General features: G+C 39.6%; 1 protein-coding gene across 4 annotated transcripts in view; it reads left to right on the top strand.

Annotated features, from left to right (window-relative positions):
- The window catches only part of PHIP (pleckstrin homology domain interacting protein), a 112,732-nt gene that overhangs the window by 75,394 nt on the left and 13,230 nt on the right, over positions 1 to 24,108 (top strand). For 2 of the 4 annotated variants that reach the window (XM_063443018.1, XM_063443017.1), the window contains exons 19-33: positions 225 to 408; positions 2,764 to 2,887; positions 4,172 to 4,312; positions 4,510 to 4,604; positions 8,229 to 8,463; positions 9,276 to 9,395; positions 10,732 to 10,839; positions 11,496 to 11,620; positions 13,051 to 13,133; positions 13,700 to 13,811; positions 15,984 to 16,045; positions 17,222 to 17,377; positions 17,475 to 17,595; positions 17,748 to 17,873; positions 19,352 to 19,424. In XM_063443018.1, coding sequence (XP_063299088.1) covers positions 225 to 408; positions 2,764 to 2,887; positions 4,172 to 4,312; positions 4,510 to 4,604; positions 8,229 to 8,463; positions 9,276 to 9,395; positions 10,732 to 10,839; positions 11,496 to 11,620; positions 13,051 to 13,133; positions 13,700 to 13,811; positions 15,984 to 16,045; positions 17,222 to 17,377; positions 17,475 to 17,595; positions 17,748 to 17,873; positions 19,352 to 19,424 — 1,865 coding nt within the window. Of the gene's footprint in view, positions 1 to 224; positions 409 to 2,763; positions 2,888 to 4,171; positions 4,313 to 4,509; positions 4,605 to 8,228; positions 8,464 to 9,275; positions 9,396 to 10,731; positions 10,840 to 11,495; positions 11,621 to 13,050; positions 13,134 to 13,699; positions 13,812 to 15,983; positions 16,073 to 17,221; positions 17,378 to 17,474; positions 17,596 to 17,747; positions 17,874 to 19,351; positions 19,425 to 24,108 lie in introns of all 4 variants that reach the window. The other 2 variants (XM_063443015.1, XM_063443014.1) reach the window with 1 other exon arrangement.

Below are 24,108 nucleotides of genomic sequence, written 5' to 3'. Positions count from 1 at the left end.
CAGAGTGTAACTCTCCACATAAGCAGCATTGATCTCACAATGTGCTTTGACATTGCCTTTTCCTGTGAGTGCTGTTTTTTTTTTTAAACGTGTCTGCCTGTGTAGTTTTTATTTTTATTAGTCATTTTATATAGAGGAACATATCAGTGCATTTTTTTGTTGTTGCTGTATTAAGTATTTTCATAACCTTATTCTTCATTTTGATTTCAATTACAATCTTACAGCTTCCATAAGCTCTTCCTCAGAAGTGCATTCACCACCAAATATTGGATTGAGACGCAGTGGACAAATAGAAGGTGTTCGGCAGATGCATAGCAATGCCCCAAGAAGTGAAATGGCTACTGAACGTGACCTTGTGGCATGGAGCCGAAGAGTTGTAGTCCCAGAACTATCTCAAGGGGTGTCCACGTAAGTGTTTGAGAAGTCTATCAAGTGTCTGAACCAGTTGTATATGTACCAGTTGTATATGTGTGTATGTATATGTATATATGTGTTTATATATGTATGTAAATCAAGTGTCTGAACCAGTTGTATATGTACCAGTTGTATATGTATATATGTGTGTATGTATATGTATATATGTGTTTATATATGCATGTATGTATGTGTATGTATATATATATATGTGTGTATATATATATATATATAGTGTGTGTGTATGTGTGTATATATATATATATATATATATATATATATATATATATATATATATATATATATATATATATATATATATATATATATATATATATATATATAGAATTCCCTTTACACATATAACAGTCAAGGATACAGGTTACACATTACTGTGGCAATCATATTTTAGGGTACATATGTAGATCACACATGGCTTCAGTATATTTAAGTTATGTTCCTTTGTTTTGTTTCACTTTAATAATTTGAATATGGAAGTGAGCTTTCTGGGAGAGATCAGATTTTGGCTATTGCTGACAAACACATTCATTGATCCTATGTTCCTTTGAAGCTGTTGATTTTAGGATTCCAGGTTGTTATGTGCATCATAAACTTCTCTTAGTTATTCCTCATTGTTCCTTTAATCTTTATACACTTATAAAAAAAAAAATGTAAGATAATTCTCAGGGTTACACACACACGGCTATTTGACTTTTCTTCAGAAAAATTACAAGCAGTGTCATGAATAACCAAGGCCAACTTTCATTATCCTTATTGCTACCTGAATATTAGAATTCATACTGTACCAAATAGCATAACAGTATACATTATAAACTACAATCTGTTTAGATAAAAAAATGTACACACCATATTCAAGTTTTACTTTGTGCCAGAACACTATCTTACAAACTTAAAAAAACTCAATGTGGGCCACCCATTCCAGTTGGTGTTCTACATTGAGTTTTTTTAAACAAGAAAGTAAAATAATGTATTAAAACAAATATTAACATATAATTAGAAACCATAGTAAACATTCACTCAGTATTTTATGTTTCCCATCTGCTTACTTAAAAGGTATTGTTTTTATTGTTGCTGTTGTTGTTGCTGTTCTTATTATTATAGGGTTAGTCTAACCACCATTACCACTTCTACTTTTTGATGTGGTGATGGTGATAAGAGTCTGGTTGTGCAGTGTTTCAGCTTGAACCAACAACTTGAATAACAAGTTGCATCCCACAGCACATGATACTTAGGCAGCCCATAACTCTGTTCCAGGTTACCCAATGTGAATTTTGTGCATTTTTTTATGCGTTCTGCCAACAGACAGAACAGCTTTTCCCCTTACCTCTGTTTAGGAGAGAGGAGAGACAAGAGCTAAGTCCTCCCTCCTCCAATACCATTCGATATTTTCTTTAATTTACCCTCCCTCATCCTCCATGCTATCCCTCCCTTTATTTTCCCTCTCCTTGTGTCCTCAGAGTGCACGCATGCTCTCTGAGCCAGTTATATCTTCCAAAGGCTTCTCTAAAAAAGTCCTTGATCTTGGCGACTTGTACCACTGGAGAAGGCATAGCAGCATGTAGTAATTCTTCTTTTAAAATACTCTGAGTGTTTATTAGGGGTGTGGGGGTGCCTAGAATAATGCCAATAGGACGTTATTATTATATTTCATGCAGGGAGAAACCCTTTAAATGGCATACAAATAATTTATTATAGATTTCATGTGTTTAAGGGTGGGAAAAGCAAGCTGGCAGTGGAAGAAAGCTGAACATAAATATGGGAACATATGTTTATGCATTATACTCTCACATTATGATTTTTCAACCATTTTCCATAACCAGACGGATGAAAATATTTAAGCAAGAACTCCGCAACACATACATCCTAAACAATATTGTGTTTAAAATAAATAAATGTGTTTTAAATACTCTTACGAAGTGCTACAGCCAATTATCTCAGCTCTGTTTGTCATGGTAGTACAATTTAAATTGGAGTTGGAAATTAGTTTAACTCCTTAGATGCTGCACACACCACAATCAAGCATTCTCATTTATGGTGCCATGAAAGGTGTGCACATGTACTTGTACAGCTTTCTAGGAAAAGAAGGCCAAGTGCACAAGCTTGTACCTGGAGCATCAAGGAATGATCCCTGCAGCATTCAGAAAGTACTATTATAGATACTTAGCTTTTAATGCACAATGAAACCCATCATGTCATATTTACTGTTGCTTGCAGAAAAGTTACTTTTCCTTTTTAAATCATAAGACAAGCTGAAAGAAACTAATGTTAATTGTGTCTGTTATTTAAATACAAAAGAAAATTTATAGTCTTATGTCTATTTATTGATAGCAAACAAGAAGAATGGAGAACTGCAAAAGGAGAAGAGGAAATTCGGTTGTACAAAGCAGAAGAAAAGAAAAAATCCACTGCAAACAATACTGTACGAGAGAATAAAGCTGTGTCTTACTCAAAGGTAATATCTTAACCTGGAAACATTCCCTATACCTTACCTAGAGTTAGCCATTTTCTCTTCCTGCCTGGAAATGAGAAGCATCAATCCTGGGATCAGTCTCATCCATATAAGGGGTGGTACAATACAATAACAGGCTGTGAAATGTCCCCTTTCAATTGGTTTTCCTGCCCGTTAAAGGAACGTGTTTGCAAAAACTGGTAGGATTGTGTCATTCAGTCAGTCTTTTTGATTAGGAGAGTAGTTGTTAAATTGACTACAAAAGCTTAACAGTTCGGTTTCATGTTGTGTATGATTCTAGACTTACCAGTGTATCTACAGCTTTGTGTAAGTGAGTGGATTGGAATAAGGATCACTGTTATTTTAATTTCACTTTCCATTGTAATAACTGGGCTAAAAGAAGAGAGAATGTTGCATTTTACAATTGTAGTTATTTTGTTCTACCTGGAAGAATCACACAGGTTCCTTTCTGTGAAGTTAAATAATATAGCTGCACTGTCATTTGCACCAAAGTGGCTGGATGGAAATACTTTCTGCATTCTCAGTTCCTCCATCCCTAGATGAAACCTGAGAACCTGATGTACCTTTTAAAATGTTCAAGAATACAAAATGTGAGTCTGTAGAACTGATCCTTCATAGATCTTCTTGCAAATGCATAGGGAGATGCCATAGGCCTCTATTGAGAAAATGCTTGTTCTCATGAGTGACCTACAGTGGGAAATGGCACAAGTTGTATCTGAAGCTGTTTAGAGTCTCACTTTTCCACATTTGACCAAAAAAAAAAAACACCTACAGTCCCTACTTAGTCTATTCTTATTTTGTGATTATGTTGACTTTCAGTGAAAATTCAATGAGGACTATACTAGTTTTTTTTATAAAGTTGCTATTTTTCTAAAAAATACTTACGTGATAATGATACTTAAAACACCTCAAAGGAACACTACTGCTCGCTGTAGAGCTTATAGTGCCAAAAGTGCCCTGGCACCCCCAGTGTAAGTAGTCAATCCATTTGACAGCTTTCCTGGGCTTCATTGGGTACTAGTCACCTCCTCCACTGAGAGTCAGAAGCACTCTGCATTTTAAACAACCATTTTGTACATTTTGTTAGGGTGGCTCTATTTGATGCCAAATGGTCTTTGCAACTTGAAAACAAAAGCATAAAAAATACTTTTTTGTAAAACATTCACATGTGTCACTCAGGATGTCATTTAATAGATATATAGATGTTTTTGTTGTATACATAAAGACTTTGTCTTGATCATGATATGACCTTTGCTATTTTTGAAGAACCATTCCCCAGACTTATCATTGGATTCCGTGGATTCTAGAAAGCAGAATTCAAGTCAGCATAACTATGGCACAAGAGCAGCCCTGGAGGAGCCATCAGGGTCACCTGAAGAACTAGAAAATGAGAACAGCTCCTCTGATGTAAGATGTTATACTACCAGACTTTTCTTGCATTTGATGATCATGTTCTTCCTGATTAATATTTATTTTACATTTAATTGAATTTGACAGCTTGTTATCTTGGTTGCTGAACGTAGTCTCTCTTTTAAATTGAAGTATTTTGATGGAAATGGAAAGAAGGTTTGAATAGAATTAACCAATGATGTTTTATTTGTTAGGAGGTAGATGCTGAAAGTGAGCCAGTACCTGCTAGTGGGGCAACCTCCGAAGAAGAGGAAAAACCAAATTGGAACAGCGATGATAGTAGTTCCAGGTGAGTCTTTTTATGTATTTGGCCCCCTTTGTTGTATGTGTTTACCATTATATTATACTTACTGTAACTTTTTACAGTACAATCTTTTGAGAGCTAACAGTGCTTGCAAACAGTAACTCTATATAGATGACTGTGCACATTCTGATTGTGGGCATTGCTGCAGGTCTTTCCTGTTTTCTTAAAGGGTCATTCCAAGCTCTATAACCACTACCATGGTTTTGATGCAAGGAGTCTGTAGATGACACAAGCCTTGTTTTTCTGTCAGTTTTCTAGTGATTTCACAAGAAACACCCTGTAGCCTGAACCTTCTTCTGTTGCTCTGGTAATGGAGAAGTGGATTTATTTGATTGGTAATATTAGGCTGACAACTGTAATTTAGCTTACCTGGTGCTAAACTTCAACGTACATAACCCCTTCTGTGTACAAAATACACTGTTCTTCTGTAATTTATGGCATTTGCTCAACAATATCATAAGTTAAGGCTGCATCTTGATTGGATGAGTCTTTTTTTGGTATAGGGATGACTCATTTTGAAGCCTGCTGGCAAATGCAGAGACTTCAAATGTTATAAGGCAAATTAAATAAACTGAATATACCATAATAGCCAGTGCTGATTCTAAATAACACAATATGTTGAGGAACTCGTGTCCAGTTGAGAAAAAAATTAGGTGGGAGATAACTCATGAATAGTTAAAACAATATAAAAATCAGGGGGGCAGGGCCTGGCTGCCAACCTAAGTGGTCGCATGCAGAGCGTGCTCCGTGCGAAAAGCTGCTGAAGAGCCTTAACCTGGACTTTTTCCTCACCAATCCCAGCCATCTAGAAGCTGGCAATACTCTGCATCCACTCCTGCGTCGCTCTGCAGTTTTTATGACGCACAATGAGCAGCCTTGACTCGACACACAACTGCGGCCTACTTGTGGGTGCTGGCGTGGAAGAGGCGGCCGATCTTCCTGCTGGCTATCCTATTGGAACAAGTGGACATAGCAAGGGTTCCCATACCTCTCCCCCCCACCCCCCTGGCCGTTGGGGGTTATCCCGGCCCCAGCAATCATACCCTACTCACCAGTCCCTGGTGACCCTGTGACTCGGCACACGTTCATGCTGGATGAAACGGCGGGAACCAAGATGGCGGGCACAAGACCCCACACCATGCTGCAGGGCACCATAGAATCCACTCTCACAAGGCTGGACAAAATCTTTATGGAATTCTGGCGCAGGCTTGAAAAGAGGCGACTGGAAGAAAGCAAGCAATGCCACTCACCCCCTGCAGCTGAGGGCTCCATGCCTGATCCAAAGCGTCATACCTAAGCTCCGGAACAAACAAGAACGGAAATCCACTGCACGTCTGCGACCTAAGCTGCCCAGGACCCGTTACCGTATTTCGAGACTGAGGGCCTCGAGGGGTATAACCACACAGCAAATCCCACACCCTCAGAGGTTACCAATGCTGCCACTCTGTGTACACAGCCATCTGAGATACAGCTTATGGTGCCACAAGAAACCGAAGCAATGGGAACTATATGCTGGCTCTTACTAATGCCTTGGTTCAGCAGAGGGGGCCACTAAAAGCCGATGGGACTCAGTCTCAATATGAGACTCCAGTAGTAAGCGTGGGTATCGGGTAAACCCAACAAAAGCATAGTCGCACGTGGTGCATTAAGTTGCTTGACCTCTTGGGTGCACCCTATAATGTGCCTTAAAATTAAAAAATAGTTTACTCACCTGAGGCAACAACAACACTGCTAATCATAGCCTAGTGTCAGTTTGAATTTTATTTTACTCAGTTAACCCTAACAGTTAGTTTTCTTTGCTGTACTAATGACCAGTGGTGCTAAATCACTTCACTACTCTATCTTGGCTAATTCATGTTTTCTTTTATTAACAAAAATTGTGCATGCATATTCTATTACCCCTATTTTATTGTGGAAGCTAAACCTGAGGAATGCCATTGAGGTACCTTAGGTTGTATGTAATCTTATGCACAGCAAAAATAAAAAATAAAAAAAATATAAAAATCAGATAGAAAAGGGTGGCGGCTTGGACGCCATGCTAAGCAGTCGCAGGGGAAGGGGAATCCTCACTTAAATTGCCCTACTCTGTGTAGTATACCCAAGGTGCCTGCGACTTACCCAAATTAATCCTGAACACCTTGGGCGCCGATCGGAGCATTCTTGTGACACGGTCCACTGTATCTGCGGCTTAGTCCGCAGTGGAGTCCCTCTGGCTGAGTCGTGTCCGGAAACCCATATCTCCACACCCTGCCCCCAGACTGGTGGGGGTCATCCTGTCCCCACTATGCTGACTTATATCAGGGCTCATTATTTGCCACTCTTGCCTCACCTCGGAAAGCACTTCTACAAGGAAAATGGCAGAGGTATTCCATCAAGGACTTATTCTGACTCAGACACTGCAGAATCGAAGCAGCCTGGTTAAAACCTGTATGCAGACCTGAAGAAATACCAACCTGGCCACAGTCTGGCTACCCCAGGCAGGCAGAAACCGACCCTAGTAACCGCTAAAAGGAACACCCGCGAACACAGGAGCGTAGATCCATAGGCTAAGGTACATGGCTACCCACAGTCCCAGGGCCACATCTCCAGCATTGCTTTCTGACACCCCATAGCACAATATACAGGGGGACTCAACTCCCCAACCAGCATGCCCCTCCCAGTTCTACATGACCCAGTAAGCGATATTAATAGACGAAGACGCACTGGGACAGTATAATTGAAAACGCATAGTCCAGCAGAGGAAACCCCAGTGCCAGAACTAGACCGGAGAAGGACTTGGCTGTAGGTCCTAATCAAAGCAAGCGTGACGGGTAGAAATAAGGCTCACACGAGCGGTGTTGTTTATTACTGTTCATTAAATAGACATACTTGTTCTATTTGTAATATTGACTAAACTGTTACACACGTAACCTTGTTTAAAAGATGAAAATGCAAAATAAAGATTGGCAAAAAAAACCTGTCTGCAGAGGTTGGATGCCCTCTTTTAATGCTTCTAGGCATTGGTTACGTTTACAGTACACTTTTTAACCACATCTGATTTTTTTTTTTTTTTCAACTTCCTTTAGCTTTGTATCTTCACAGCTCTACCATGAAGCTTTAAATCAAATGAAGTCCAGTACCTATGACTTTAACACATATTTAGCTTATAATTTTTGCCAATAGTAAAGACTATAAAACGTATCACTCGAATATATTCTTATTGGGTACATAATGCAATTAAATGCATCAGACTGAAAAACAATCATAACTTACGTCACTGTATTTATTGTTTTCTGTTTGTACCTGAGTACTGAGGATTTGCAGTATATTTTCTGTTAAATGTTATGGTGACTAATCTCGATATGAGATGTTCACTCAAAATCAGGAAAAGCTTTCGTTTTGTGCTCCTTTGCAGACACTGGGAGTAGATTCAATTATAGAAATATTAGCTAGCGATATATATATATATTTTTTTTTTCGGTGAGCCAAAAACTTAGAGTAAGAAGTTTAAGCAAGTTTAGACTCTACCATAATGTCCAAGGTTGAGCATTATTTTAATTATTACATTATTTACCTTAATTTGTGCATTGAAATTGACCAATTTTGTACAACATTCCCATTTTCTTCCAGTGATTATTCAAGTGATTACTCTGACTGGACTGCAGATGCTGGTATCAATCTTCAACCACCAAAGAAAATACAGAAACCTAAAGTTAAGAAAGATGAGAGCAGCTCTGAGGATGAGGAAGAGGCTGAGAAGTTTAAACAAAAGAAGAGCAGAAGAGAAAAGAAGAAAGGAATCGAGGAGAAGGATGGACCATCTGCATCGCCAAAGAAAAGGAAAACTAAAGAACGGAAACAGAAGGTAAAATAGTCAGACCTATATTTATATTGGAACTTAGCTTTTTATTTCTCTAGCCCCACTTCACAGATATTGCTAAACTAGAAGTTACTCTTCTGCTTTAGAAATCTAAGTTGTGTCCAGCTTGATTCATTGGCCACAGAGTATTGACTGATTGTCAGCTTATGATTTCCATTCAAACACAGAAACTTCCCCCTTCTGCATAAGTGATATCAATTCTGTCACTTTAGCAATATCTGTGAATGTAAACCAACCGTAGGTGTCTGGGAGACAGGGGAGTCATACCATTCAAAAACAGTTTAACTCCCACAAGCTTCTTGCCTATGACGCACCCCACCCACACCCCCCTCCCATGCTCATGGGTGACCATATTCTCTCTAGAGAACCCATTCCACCCTATGTCTCTTTTGGGCCTACCACCCATCCCCCACATTCCCCGGTTAATATCCCTTCCTCCCACAAAGAATAAAGTTCAGGAATTTCCTGGTACACGATATAAGGATCCGTTGACAGGAGTATGTGTTGCTCAATGTAATCTAGAAAATCACTGCTCATGCATTACCTACTTTATTGTATGTTGCAATCATTAACAGTTTACATGGATGTAATGTGACATTTATTGGAACTAATACAAAATGTAATTTCAAGCACAGTTTAGCTCTCAACAGTGCAAGGGGATTCCTGCACCACATCCACCAATGTGGGCTGTGTTCAATTTTGTTGAACTGCTAGGAACAATATATGCATTAATTATTTCAGAGATTGTGATTTGTCTGCATGCGGTTGGTTTTCTTATTTTCTCTTATCTTCATCAGCGGTTACCAGTTGGAGAATTGACAGAACAAGGTTTAACTTTGGAAGAATGGCTGCCCTCTGCCTGGATCACCGACACTGTCCCACGGCGCTGTCCTTTTGTACCACAAATGGGTGATGAGGTACAATGTTTTATTATGGATACAAACTATGGCCTCGATTTACTATTTTCCATGATCTTAAACTATATCAATATATTAAAAATAATAATATAAAGTAATTTGAAAAGTTTATCAAAATATATTAAATCAAGGCCTCTGTTCACTGTTATGCAAGTTGTTCCTTCAATGTCATAATGTGATTTCTAGTTAATGTCTACAGTATTGGGTTGTCATCTGAAACCAGTTATAGTTAGACTGAGAGTATGCCAGAGCCTTCATTTCATTTACATTTTCAATAACTGAGTTAGACAGACAAGTTTGGCAGAAGGAACTGTATGCAATAATGAGACTGGGATCAGCCGATTCCTTCGCTTGTTAGAGGAACAATAGTAGCCGAGAGATCGCTGATGATGGCGACTGCAGTAGTAAGACATGACAGCCCTGTAGCCCAGGGCCTGAAGGAAGACCTGCATCAATGAGTCAGGGACTCGGACACTTGCAAAGTCCAACTCCTTTACCACAGGGGGACAGCAGACGGCTGATGCTGACTTTGCCGCGTAAGCCACCTTCTCTGCTGGCGTGGTCAATGCTTTAGTGTTAAACCTTTAGTGGCCTTTAGCCTAGGTGGGTTTATAAGGAGGGGAACGGTTACTTGGACCTGTGCTGCACCTAAATGATGTCCACCTCCACTCCGGACTTTAATTCTGGAGTTCAGCTGTGCTGGTGTCATTTGGGCTTCAAGTTTAGCCCAGAAGTCTTGGAACATTGTGTCCAATCTCTGCAAATCTCTCTCAACCAGGTCATTTCAGTCCTGTAGAGTTATCGTTAGTGTTCCCATGTTGGAGCGCCACCGCCATTTGTATATTGAGTAGCATGTTGCGGTGATTTGAGTTTGACAGTGAGAGTCCAATTAAGTAGTATGTCAGCACAATGGGGACCAAGAGGATCCCTGCGGGACCAGAGTGGGGGGGACCCTGCAGTGTCTAAGCGAGAAAGTTGTGCTCCACGGGACAGGAGACTGGCAACTTCTCTCACACTGTAAACCGGATCAGATTTTTCCGTATGACTTTTGAGAGGAGGTGCCTTATCGATTGTGGTAATTGAGTGCTGAATGGCAGGATACTTGTGTAAAAGTTTGAGTTGTGTGAGGAGCCCTCTAAATATGTGGCCATATTTAAAGTTGCTATTATCAGAACTTAACCATAACAGAACTTTAAACGGGTAAGGTCTTCTGTTTTCCTTCCAACTGCATTTTATTTTAAGCTTTTGAAAAATAAGAATTTAAGTTGTATATATGCAGTATATATAGTTCTTCCTGAGATCGATTTGATTTATTATTTTTATTTTTCACCTCTAGGTATATTATTTCCGACAAGGCCACGAAGCCTACGTTGAAATGGCAAAGAAGAACAAAATCTATAGAATTAATGCTAAGAAGCAACCCTGGCATAAAATGGAACTGCGGGTAATTTTTTCATGTGAAATCGAATTAAACATCTTTTATACTCTCCCAAAGAACAAAAATGAGAGAAATATTTGTAATTGGTTGGTAAAAACAACAATGGTAAAGGTTGTATAGTCATAATTTCTTATGAACATGTAATTTGCCTTCAAAGTTGCTATGGATTAATCCTGAATTATTTTCTAAATATTTTACCGGAACCAGACAAACACTTCTCATTCACTTCTGTTTCTCAAAAAAAAGTAGCATTGCAGTGTTTGGTTATTTTGTTTTACACGTTTAAAAATACCTATGACAAACGGTTGTTTCACTTTACAGGAAAAGAAATTGCAATACGTTTATTGTGCTAAAGAAGGTCTAGCACACATATAAGCTATTAATCCTTTATATGTTTTAACATATTTGACTTCATCACTATTCTATTGACATACCTTACTGAAATGTGAGCTTGGTTTCTACAGATATTGTGAGTGACAAGTTCACTTAATCACAATATTGATAGTAAAGATTACTTGTTTTGTAATATATATATATATATTACATATGGATATAGATATATGAGAAACCCTTTTAGTTAGTTAGGCTACATCTTATTTTCCAATTTATTTATCCAGCAGGAATTTTCTTTTTCTTTTTACTTTTAATCCTTTATTTTGCAGGAACAAGAGCTTATGAAAATTGTTGGCATTAAGTATGAAGTTGGACTGCCAACACTTTGCTGTCTTAAACTTGCTTTCCTTGATCCAGACACTGGTAAACTGACAGGTGGAGCCTTCACAATGAAGTAAGGAATCTATCTCCCTAACTGTACTAAAATGTGGTACTTACAGCATTGCTAGTTCATACTAAATTAAAGTTTTATGTATATTTGTATCAAACAAGCTCTACACCAAAAGCCAATCCGAAAAGATACGGTCTACTGCATACCTCCTTCTGCTATGCAATCGCTGGAAATGGACAGGACAGAAGCTAGGTTGCCATGTCCCCAAGTAAATTATGTTGAGTGAGGGCTTGTTAACACCTGGCAGATATCTACACACTATGCAGAAAACAGCTTATATTACACTCTATTTGACCCTCATAGGGCTGATATTTAACATGACAGTGGTTCATTTCCAAGTGGTGCGGGGTTCGCCTTTACAGACCCAAAAGCCCTTCAAACCAGAGCTAGCTCATATAGCACTGGAAAGAGTGATTTTACCAAATTGTATGGTTAAAAGAAAAAAAAAAATGTTTTACTCTATTTTATATATCTATTGGATTTTAAAGATACATACAGGGCCAGCGCGATTGCTATGAAAATTAGGCAGCCGCCTAGAGTGCACCAGTCCGGGGGGTGCAGTCTCTAAGTGACCGGCAGGAGGGGTGCTCATAACGCGCTCCTCCTGCAAATCAATACATGTGGCGTGGCCAAGCCATGGACCGCAGTACCAGAGCTTGTGTGTCCTCTACCCGGTCTGGCAGAAAGGGTGTGCAAGGAGCGCCAAACAGCTTCCTGTCAGACCAGGTAGAGGTTACGTGAGAGAAGGGAGTTGAGCTTGCACATGGGGAAGAAGCTCACGGAGGGCATGAGATTGGGAGGAGGCATGAGGAGGCACACCGAGGGCTGAGGAGGGGAGGAGGCACATGGAGTGCTGCGGGGAGGTGGAGAAGTACACAGATGAGACATACAGAAAATTGTGCAGGAGGCACAAAGAGGACTGAGGTAAGGTAGGTGGTAATGCACCAGGCAGTTTTATCCAAACATAAACCGTATCCTAATAATGCTGGTCGGGATTTGTTTAAATTAGAGGCTTGGCTTTGCTAAATGTAAATGTGGTTGACATGTCTTTGTAGCTGCTTCTTTTTCTTTTTTTTTTTCTCTTCTCAAAACCGTGCAGTTATCTTGTGCTATTTGACTCACAGCAAATGTATCCTACAGGACAACAGTGATTATAGTGCCTCATAATACAACTTAAATGATATATTCACTGTATGGTGAAAGAATTTATCCATCCAAGAAATGTGCTGACTCCCTTCATCTTGTTATTGGATGAGTGATTGTGTTAGCTAAATACGTGTTTCCTGGAACTATCTCTTTATATTGTAAAGCAAAGCAGAAAACTATAATCGTCTTAGCTTTTTCAGAATATAACTCAAATGTCAGCGTTAGGTAACCATTTAGTACATTTTGCTTTAAATTTGTTTATAACACAGTGTCTGCTTTATATTTAGGTATCATGACATGCCCGACGTTATTGACTTTCTTGTCCTCCGCCAGCAGTTTGATGAAGCCAGGCGTCGGCAGTGGAGAATAGGTATGTAGAGGTTGACATACATATCCTAGAATGAGCAATATTTGTAAGTCTGAAATAAATTATCTGAATTTGTTTTCAAAGACTGATTAATGCTGCCTTTCTCAGATGGTACTTGTTATGAAAGCATCCTTTCTGTTTGCAGACCAAGTGATATTTATGTTTATATTTATATAGTTCAAGGAAGGTGCACTCACAGGGCATCTTAGATAATTTTGATAGCTTTATTGTGCAATCGTACACCAGGACATGTATATTTTCTGGTGTATGATTGCACAATAAAGCTACCAAAATGTTCTGGAAGTACTTTGAGTGCACCTTTCTTGATATTTGTATTTTGGCATAGGAGTTTTGCACCCAGGCAAGGACTGTCACGCTATTTTCAGTGTTATTTGGAAAAGAACAGCACAAATGTGCATAGCAATCTTCCAGGTAAAAAACGACCTCCATACTAGATCTGTGTATGTTACAAAGCATTTATTTTTAAAAATCTATTTTTGGCATTTACAAATTACGCGGCATCACCTTTAATTGCCAAGTGAATTATTAGTCTATATTGCTTTATTTAGGTGATCGTTTCCGGTCTGTGATTGATGATGCCTGGTGGTTTGGAACTATTGAAAGCCAGGAACCTCTTCAGCAGGACTATCCTGACAGCCTTTTTCAGTGCTACAATGTCTGGCAAGTATTCCCATATTTCCCTATAATACTTCTATATTCTTTCAATTATATATGACTAAGGCTCATAGTATCCTATCTATGTGCTTCTGATATTTATCTGTTAATTGTTACTTTAGTGAATAATCATAATACTGTGAGAGCTGCCAGGAATTTAAAGTGAACTTAAAAATTTAGGCCAAATAGTTAAATTAGAAAAATCTCCAAGTCAATTTTGTTCTTAGTTTGGCTGTTTTGTTTTAAATATGTTTATTGGTATCATTTCTTGAGTTCTCATATCAGACAAACTTTCATGAAAGCAAACAGTCGCCTGCGCAGAGGCTAAAGTATCGGTTTAAAGGGGTTAATGCAGATTATCACCTGCGCAGAGGCGAATAAGTCAGAACATATATCAACTTTGCAGAAATGCATTCGTACATATGTCAACACAGACTGCGCATAATGAACAGATGTACCATGTTAAGCTTCATGGTTATGTATCTTATAACTGCGCTTTGTGTGCTTAAACACATATATGCCTTAATAAAACAATTTAAAGAAAACTAATAGGGCAAAAAACTGTATGCATGGTATATAAGCTTATATATCCGCTTAAACATGTGGTACGGTAATCGTATGTGGCAGAAGTATCACATCCGTCAAATGTCTTAATGCAGTAATAAGTCCCATCTATTAGCATTACAGCAGCGGCTAGTTACTCACAGAATAGGCATGCCTGAAAATGAATGTATAATCGACTAGACTAGTAACATATATATATATATATATGTCTCAATGAGCATGGTCATTTCTATGCCTAGGTAAAAGCATATTAATAGTTGTCACCCTATGCAACGTAGGCAGTAAGAAATGTTTGCTGGTTGGTAAATGCAGATTGTCACCTGTGCAGAGGCGGATAAAACAACTTGCAGGATAGATGCAGACATTAAGTAATAGTCAAAAATACAAAAACTTTTCCAACTTTTAACCTAGAACGCAAGCCCATAGGGGAGCTAACAAAATAAATTGAGAACTTTCATCGCTGTCAACGATTGCAGGGCTGGTCTGTCCTTGAGATTAGTGCACTGAGGGCCGCTCATTGCACAACTGCCTTGTCGTTCTTGGGGTGCCGAGCCTCCGTCTGTCCTCCCCGCAACAACCCCAGTCCGTCTCCAGGGTCCTCTGTAGCCCTGTGGGCACTCGGGAGCGGAGGCTGTCCATACGACTCCCACACCGGGCCTGGCATCACCCCCTGTCTATGTATCTGTTGCGGGATTTCTCTGCTCCGCATTGCCGTGCTGCCTGTAATGGCTGCTAGTATTCTGGCGCTCTGCCACGTGTAGGCCGCTCCCGGCCTTCTCAACTTGCCTGGCTTGCGGCGGGCATCATGCAGGCACCTGGGGTAAGCTGGCACCGTTCTCCCTTCATAGGTGGCGTGGTATTGTATACTTAGGCGATTGTTTTAGTGCCTTTTTAGCAGCATAGTTCAGGAGCCCATGTTAATGGCGTCCGGCCGGCCCCTCCCCAGTTTGGCTGTTTTGGCTTTTTTATTTTGAATTCTTAGAAATGTTTCTTTAGTTACAGTGTTCAGACTGTTTGACTCACATTTTTACTTTAGTTTCTATAAGTGGATTAGAACACTGAATGTGTTTGTCCAGCACTCTTCACTGGTCATTGCCACCTAAACATTTCAGTACTGTAGTGCAATGGGGTCACTTTGTAGGTGACTGAGAAAGCCCCCCTTTTTGTCAAAGTGTTCAGACTATTTGACTCAAACTACTGGAATGGCATGTCCACCAGGACCCACAGACTATTTGCTCCTTAATTACATAACCATAGTGGATATTGTGAGACTCCCTTTACTTGGCTCTCCTGTACTGAATTAAAGTGAAACTGTGTCAATGCCAAGTGACATCAACAGAGTCTTAAAGACATACACTAAAAGCATAAATACAACTTAACCTTTATGCATAAAATAATTTGACTCTTAATCTATATACCAAAACCATTTCATTAAGCTTAGTTATTTTGGTTCTTATAGTTTAGATGTAAACTTCTGATTTAAAGAACACTCTATCCAAAAAAGTAAATTACAATTTATTTAAATTTTGAGAATATGGTTAAAATGAATAAAAAAATAAATGTATTTATTTTGGTGTTGGTAGATTTGAACGGTGTCATGCAATCTTTTTTCAGTTGGGACAATGGAGATACTGAGAAGATGAGCCCTTGGGACATGGAAATAATACCCGATAATGGTTCGTATTCTAGAGAGTCACGAACATGTGAGTGAGGAAATGGGGGTTTCACTTTCTTTTGTTTTTTTTGTGTTGTGTTATGAGGCATTTGCCAAATGGTAATATTGTTTGTTTATTTTAATTAGTGTATTTATGACCTTCATAAGTGAAATAACTATTTTACCATAATTGTATTTTCAGTCAGGAATACAAAAATGCATTGCCCATTTCATGGCAATATTGATGAAATTGCTACCAATAACCTAGTCTTTAAATTTTAGTAGTTTTGACTGCACTGAATAGACAAGTTAAAATGGTTGGTGCTATTTGGCACAGCAGGGAATTTTTTTTAAGTGTGACAATGTTCTTTATCCTTTGATTGACATTTAAAACTGCACTCATAATGACTATGATTTTCAAAATCTATTATATTCGACATTTAAGTAAGCAGAATTTACTGTTGAACTCCAGGGAACTTGGAGCTTTTAGACAAGGGATACTTACTTGATATAGTGTATGCATCAAGTTACAAAGGTTTCTAGAAAATGTACAGATCAATAAGTAGGGTTTAAGACGATCTCTGTCCAGACAATCTCTTACCATGTTGATGGACACTTGATTGACTTTAAAGTTAGGTTTTAGCTTTTTTTTTATGCTCAAGCTTCATGATTCAGTTTATGCATGTTTTTAATGCATAGATTTTAAAATTACTTTGAGATAGGTATGTGTATTTATATGTATGTTTTGTGTCATCCACTAGTAGAGCATTTTATTTGAATTTTGTACTCCCTACACTACAATCCCAATGTATATTTTATTTTCATAACCTATATATATTTTAATTAGTGAAAAAAGTGATAAGTGCTCTCTATCCAATAAAGCAGCTATTCACCAAAAAGGAGTTCCTTTTACCATGTGAACAATAGAACAAAACAAGCTAGTAAAGAAGGTGGACAGCGCTAAAAATTATTATAATAACATCATACAAAGGTAGCAGCATTTTATTATAATAATTTTTAGCGCTGTCCACCTTATTTACTAGCATATATTTTAATTAGACATATTGGAATTTAGCTGACGCGTTGGAGAAAGTATAACAAGTTTTAGTGTTTTCAACATTGATGATGCTATTCAGAAGTGCAAAGAGTGTTTGTTTTATCCCTAATCACTTTTTTGTTTGTGTTTTTTGTCTCTTAGCCGTATTTCCAGATGAACTGGGCAACAGTGTCCCTTTGACTGAAAATGAAGTTCGCTCGTTGCTTTACAGATCCCTTGATGGAGAATGGGGCTGTAGAAGCAGAGATGAAGAATGTGAGCGAATAATTGCTGGGCTCAACCAGCTGATGACACTCGGTAATCTCAAATTATATGGCGAAACTTAATTTTTTTAGGAGGAAGGTCTTCCAAACCAAAACAAAGTTTAACTTTGGATATCTGATCTATATTTTAGATATTGCTTCTGCATTTGTGGCACCAGTGGATTTGCAAGCTTACCCACTATACAGCACTGTTGTTGCATACCCAACTGATCTAAGTACAATCAAAGAACGTCTAGAAAACAGATTCTATAGGTTGGTTTTATCTCCATTGCAAGGAGGAATTATTTTCTATTTTTTGTGGGGGCAGTTTTAATGTTTGCCTTTGTGTTTTCTTTTTATACATTTATTTGAATATATTCTACTTTCTAATTTGCATTAACAAAAACTATCTTGTTTACTTACAGGCGTCTATCATCATTAATGTGGGAGTTACGATATATAGAGCATAACACCCGAACATTCAATGAGCCTGGAAGTCCAATTGTGAAGTCTGCTAAATTTGTAACAGATGTCTTACTGCATTTTATAAAGTAAGTTTAAATATTGGAAAAACGAAAAACTGGTGAGAGTACATTTCATTGTAAAGCATTACAAAAGGCAAGACTAAATCATGTAGAAAATAAATTATATGACTGGAACCAAAATTTACTTAGTCTGTACCAGTATCTTTTATTTTTGCTTATTGGGCCTGATTCATTTATGTGTTTTGTTTTTAACATGATGTTCAAACTTGTTAAATTGCTTGGTTAATGTTTATTTACACTTACCTACAGCTAAAAGACATTTAATAATATCTTGATTTTTTTCACTCGAAATTGTAGGGGAGGTGGAAATCAAGTGAACCTATATTTAAAAAAACAAATTGGATGGTAGAGAATAAAGCTACATCTAGAAATTAAAAATTAAAGGGAGGACTTGGTGACTCTGTTGTACAAATTAGGAACAGTCACTTAGTCGTTTTCTGTACATAATGCTAGATGAATGGCTAGCAAATGTATATATCTAGTTATGTAGATTTAATTATACTTACTGGCGCACTTTGTTTTCAGTGCTGAGTGACAAAATTCCTGTGCACTTGAGCCAGTCCCTTGCATTGGTGCCTGATGCATCCTTTGCGGATTTCTTCCTGTGCATCTGTTACAGTAACCATCTTGGAAGGTGGGCATGTGGTCTTTAGGCAACTGTATTTTTTTAATCTATGCATTTACTGGTGATTTAATCACAACAATGCATACCTTAAAGTTCAGAATCAACCTGAATATGGCATGTTTAGAAAAATGCAAAGGGAATTTAAAGGTAAAACAGAGTGGTATGTTGCTTCCATCTACTGGCTATTTTCAGTATGACCGCTTTATATCTTTAACATGGAAGGTAGTATGCTGAGTGCATTGCGGTCAGTGCCGGGCAACTAACAGATATGGGGGTCTGCCAATCACCAGATCCAATGGGAGAATCACTGTGGATGAGATGTTCTGTCAGCTGCAGTGTTCTCTATGGATTAAAATTGCTATATGCAGTGCTGAAAGTCTGGAGCCACTGAAAATGTCCCCAACTGACAGAGCAGAGACCAAAGTATTTATTGACACAATGGTTTCCTGGTGTGTTAAGTGATTCAACCCTTCTCACACTTAATTGTAACAATGGGGATTTAAATCCCCGATTGCAGCTGATAGAGGGCACCCCCAGGTATCAAATGATAATTGGGTTTCCTTTGTACTTGCAGGGATTGAACCCCTGCTGGTACTTTTTACTGCATGACGGTCTATATCCTGTCACTGGGCATTAAAGCCTTGCACCGCATAATGGCATAGACAGTCATGTGGTCTTAAATAGTCAATAATTGTGATAAATGATCATTGTTACATTTCTGACAAGATAAGTTTATATATGGCAAAGTCTGTATTCAAAATGTCATTTGCTAATTACTCTTTACTCATTTTATTGTAGTTTATACTTTTTGTATGTAAGTATTATAACTTTTTCAAACCAAATTATTTTCTCCCCCCAGAGACCAGTGTTGCTATGACATTATTCCACTATATAACAGTTTGAAGAAGAAGCTGCTGTCAGACTCAGAAGAGGTAGTAAAACTGTAGTATTTTGTTGTTAAACTGGTGGTCTTTCACAATGTTTTTGTTTTTTGTTCCCTAAAAATCACTTAATCACTTTAATCACAAAATTGATTATACATGTATTTATTATTTATTTATTTGTAATCTTTATTTTGATTATTGATTTCAAAGCATAGTGTTACAGCAATGAATCGGTTTCAATGTTGAGTACAGTAGGTTTAGCAGGTATTTGTTGTATAATTGTATTAATTACTCAGATTGTAAGACATTATGTGATTCTATTACTCTTGCTGTGGTGCATTGAGGTAACCTAGTTTTACACTAAACCTGTTGTGTCGAAAGTCATAGTGGTGTCTCAACGGTTTCCAGAGAGAACCAATAGTTTACGTTTTCTGTAGGTTAATCTCCAGAATGGTTTGTCTGGGTGAGTTAAGTGAGGGGACGTAAGTAGGGTAAGGAGGAGGAGTGAGGGAGGGAGGGAGAAGAAGAGAGAAAAGAAAAAACAAAATGGGTAACAGGTGAAGGGAGGGGGAGGGTAGAGGAGGTTTAACTGTCTTTGTACAATTGTCTGAATGACCTTGTAGTACTATAGTCAATGATTCCATGGCGTATATCTCTCCCACCCTGTCTATTCATTGTTGGAAGGATGGCGCCCCCGTTCTTCGTTTCCACTGTCCGTAAAGGTTTGGTCAGGGAGTTCTTGTATGTCTTAATGGTCATGTCTGTGTGGTGTAGGAGCATGGTGAGAAGCTGGAGAGGTAGGTCAGAGTCCATGATCTCTCGGATCTAGGAGTTCACAATCGTCCAAAAGGGGGTTACAACTGGGCAAGTCCACCATATGTGGAGCATAGCGCCGTCCTCTGCACCGCATCTCCAGCAGTTACCCGGGATGTCGGTGTTAATGCGATGCAGTGTGTCTGTGGTCCTGTACCAATTGGATAGTATCTTGTAGTTTGTTTCTTGGAATTTCGAGCTGATGGAGCATTTGTGTGTATGTCAATTTTATCCCACTCTTGGTCAGTTAGTGCTTCCCCTCCCTCTCCCACTTTGCGGTAAACCTTAAGGTCTTCCCTTAGTAGCATGTTATTGAACGAGGAGATGCCTCTTCTTGCATGCTGTTGGGATGTGCAGAGCTACTCGAATTGTGTGAGAGACGTTTGTAGGGGGTGGGTGTATAGTTGGACTTGATTTGGTGGTAGTGTCAGGGAGCAATGCTTCCAATGGTTTGAGTTGAGCACCATCACACCATTGGCATATGTATGACCAGTCTGTCTAGTGGAGAATGTGGAGGTCAGCCAGGGATAGGCCTCCTCCCAAATTTTGGTTGGTAACTGTATTTATTTTATAGTATGAAACCTAGTCGATAAAGCCTCACTCGTCCTTGTTTATAATCTAGATATGATTACCAGCCTGTAGAGGAATGCATATCCCTGCCATAAGCCACTAGTCCAAAGGTAGGCTACCTTCAATATGCCAGATGTCGTAGACTACATTTCCCATGATGCAATTCCAGCAATATGGTTGTAAGAGCATTATGGGTGATGTAGACCACAACATCTTGATTGTCGAAGGTTGCCTAGTCACTGATATAATGTCTATAAATTTTGCTGAAACTATTAGCACACCCTCTACTTCCAAATACAGAAAGTTTTAATGGGCCATATTATTCCTAAGTGAATGGGCTCTGACCATTTCACTGTTAATGTGAGTGTAACATTCCAGAGATTGTTAAAGATTGCAATATCAGTTTTGAATAACTTTATTTTGTGCTAAATGCAGACATTCCTTTTACATTCTTTTGTCATGTTCAGCAAAGCAGACTGCTAGTATTGCCTTCAGTCTCTTTCTGAAGATCTATAAGCAGTTTATTTATAAGGCATTTTTATTTAGGAAATTGTCAACTGTACTTGAGAAAAGTTTTTTGCTTTTATACCAACTTTTTAGACCCCGAGTAAAATATAAAAATGATAAATTAAGCCCTGCTCTCAAACTTCCATTACTCCACTTGTGGCAGCAATGACTCAAGTACTCATCAGCCACAATATATAGTACAAAAAAAAATCCCTCTGTACATTTAAATAAGTTTTTTTGTATCACTCCAATGGCAATTAAAGTGTAAGCTCACTTACCATGTCAAGGCAAAACCTCTTAGATGAGTCCTAAACTAACAATTCACCTTCCTGTTTTTAGCTAGAAGGCAAAATCTCTGAGATAGAGAGGCATGGGCGTTCGCTGGAATTTTTCATGGGGGGGCATAATTGTAATGACATCCATGCTTCTGATTCTTTTTGCCTCTTCTTCCTCCTTGCTGCTCCTTCTTCCTCCTTGCTGCTCCTTCTTCCTCCTTGCTGCCCCTTCATCTAACTTGCTGCCCCTTCATCCAACTTGCTGCCCCTTCATCCAACTTGCTGCCCCTTCATCCAACTTGCTGCCCCTTCTTCCTCCTTGCTGCCCCTTCTTCCTCCTTGCTGCCCCTTCTTCCTCCTTGCGGCCCCTTCTTCCTCCTTGCTGCCCCTTCTTCCTCCTTGCTGCCCCTTCTTCCTCCTTGCAGACCCTTCTTCCTCCTTGCAGACCCTTCTTCCTCCTTGCAGACCCTTCTTCCTCCTTGCAGACCCTTCTTCCTCCTTGCAGACCCTTCTTCCTCCTTGCAGACCCTTCTTCCTCCTTGCAGACCCTTCTTCCTCCTTGCAGACCCTTCTTCCTCCTTGCAGACCCTTCTTCCTCCTTGCAGACCCTTCTTCCTCCTTGCAGACCCTTCTTCCTCCTTGCAGACCCTTCCTACCCCTTCCTACTCCTTGCTGACCTCTCCTGACCCCTCCTGCCCCTTGCTGTCCCCTCCTGCCCCTTGCTGTCCCCTCCTGCCCCTTGCTGTCCCCTCCTGCCCCTTGCTGTCCCCTCCTGCCCCTTGCTGTCCCCTCCTGCCCCTTGCTGTCCCCTCCTGCCCCTTGCTGTGACCCCTCCTGCCCCTTGCTGTGACCCCTCCTGCCCCTTGATGTGACCCCTCCTGCCCCTTGATGTGACCCCTCCTGCCCCTTGATGTGACCCCTCCTGCCCCTTGATGTGACCCCTCCTGCCCCTTGATGTGACCCCTCCTGCCCCTTGATGTGACCCCCCCTGCCCCTTGATGTGACCCCTCCTGCCCCTTGATGTGACCCCTCCTGCCCCTTGATGTGACCCCTCCTGCCCCTTGATGTGACCCCTCCTGCCCCTTGATGTGACCCCTCCTGCCCCTTGATGTGACCCCTCCTGCCCCTTGATGTGACCCCTCCTGCCCCTTGATGTGACCCCCCCCGCCCCTTGATGTGACCCCCCCCGCCCCTTGATGTGACCCCCCCCGCCCCTTGATGTGACCCCTCCCGCCCCTTGATGTGACCCCTCCTGCCCCTTGATGTGACCCCTCCTGCCCCTTGATGTGACCCCTCCTGCCCCTTGATGTGACCCCTCCTGCCCCTTGCAAACCTTTCCTACCCCTTCTACTTTACCCTCCTGCTCCTTGCAAACCTGTCCTACCCCTTCTACTTTACCCTCCTGCTCCTTGCAAACCTGTCCTACCCCTTCTACTTTACCCTCCTGCTCCTTGCAAACCTTTCCTACCCCTTTCGGCTTCTTGCTGCCCCTTCCTATTCCTTGCTGACCCCTCCTGCCCCTTGCAGAACCTTTCTGTTCATTTCTGCTGCTTCTACTTTACCCCCCATCCCTCACTTACCTGATCTGTAGGCTGCCCCCACGCCTCACTTACCTGATATGAAGGCTGCCTCTGCAGGCTTGGAGTGGGCTGGCTGCACTCTGTTCTGCTCCGCTGCAGTTTCAGTCATGAGAGAGAAGCAGAGATAAGCTGTAGCTTCCTATCCCTGCCTTTCTCCATTCACAGAGCCACCTACTGGCCGGCGCTGGTATTGCAGTTTATTATCACACAAACTAAAAATAGCAGCACAAGCTGCAAAATCTTGAACACAAATCAAGAAAAGTTACCTGCGCTCTTTCCCAAAAATGAAATTTATCATGTTCAAAATATTCCTTCATGTCCCAAATATTTTTATGAAGGATGAATAAATAAGTAAATAAAAATTGTATGAATTGAATTTAAATTTGTTTGTCTGCAAAGCAATCTATACACAAAATTGTTGTGTTGTGATAGGTGTATATGTTAACTATCAATCCCTTGCTTCAAATAAATGTGTGAATATTTCTTCCATCAAAAAGGGCTTGCTAGTGAAGGCGTTAATAACAAATAACAAAACTGCTGCACACATAGAGATTAATTTTCAAGGCACATAGGAGAAATTACCCTATACAAAAACAATGTGTCTTTACAGAAATGTTGATAGGGTAAAAAACTGTAATGCAATAAATGATAGAAATATACAAAAAATAGTTAAACAGTGAATACTTTCTACAAATATATGTATTTTTTTAAAAGGCATGTATGCTTTTTCACATTAACAGAATATTCAAGGATATAATTCATATGTATTTAAGCAGGTTGTTGATCCAATGAGAAATCTGATTGCCATTATGGAGTTAAGATAGATTATTTTCCCTTTTTGTGGAATAATTGGAAATGGCAATTTCATTTTTTTTGCAAATTTTTTGGATAAACCGCGTAAGGGAGAATGGGTTTCAAGGTTGAACTTGGTGGACTTAAGTCATTTTTGCAACCTAGACAACAATGTAACTATATAACCTTTTTTTT

Source organism: Pelobates fuscus, chromosome 2, assembly GCF_036172605.1.
Source record: "Pelobates fuscus isolate aPelFus1 chromosome 2, aPelFus1.pri, whole genome shotgun sequence".
NCBI lineage: Eukaryota > Metazoa > Chordata > Amphibia > Anura > Pelobatidae > Pelobates > Pelobates fuscus.
The sequence above is the reverse complement of the archived record's forward strand: the minus strand, read 5'-3'. Positions and strand labels throughout refer to the sequence as shown.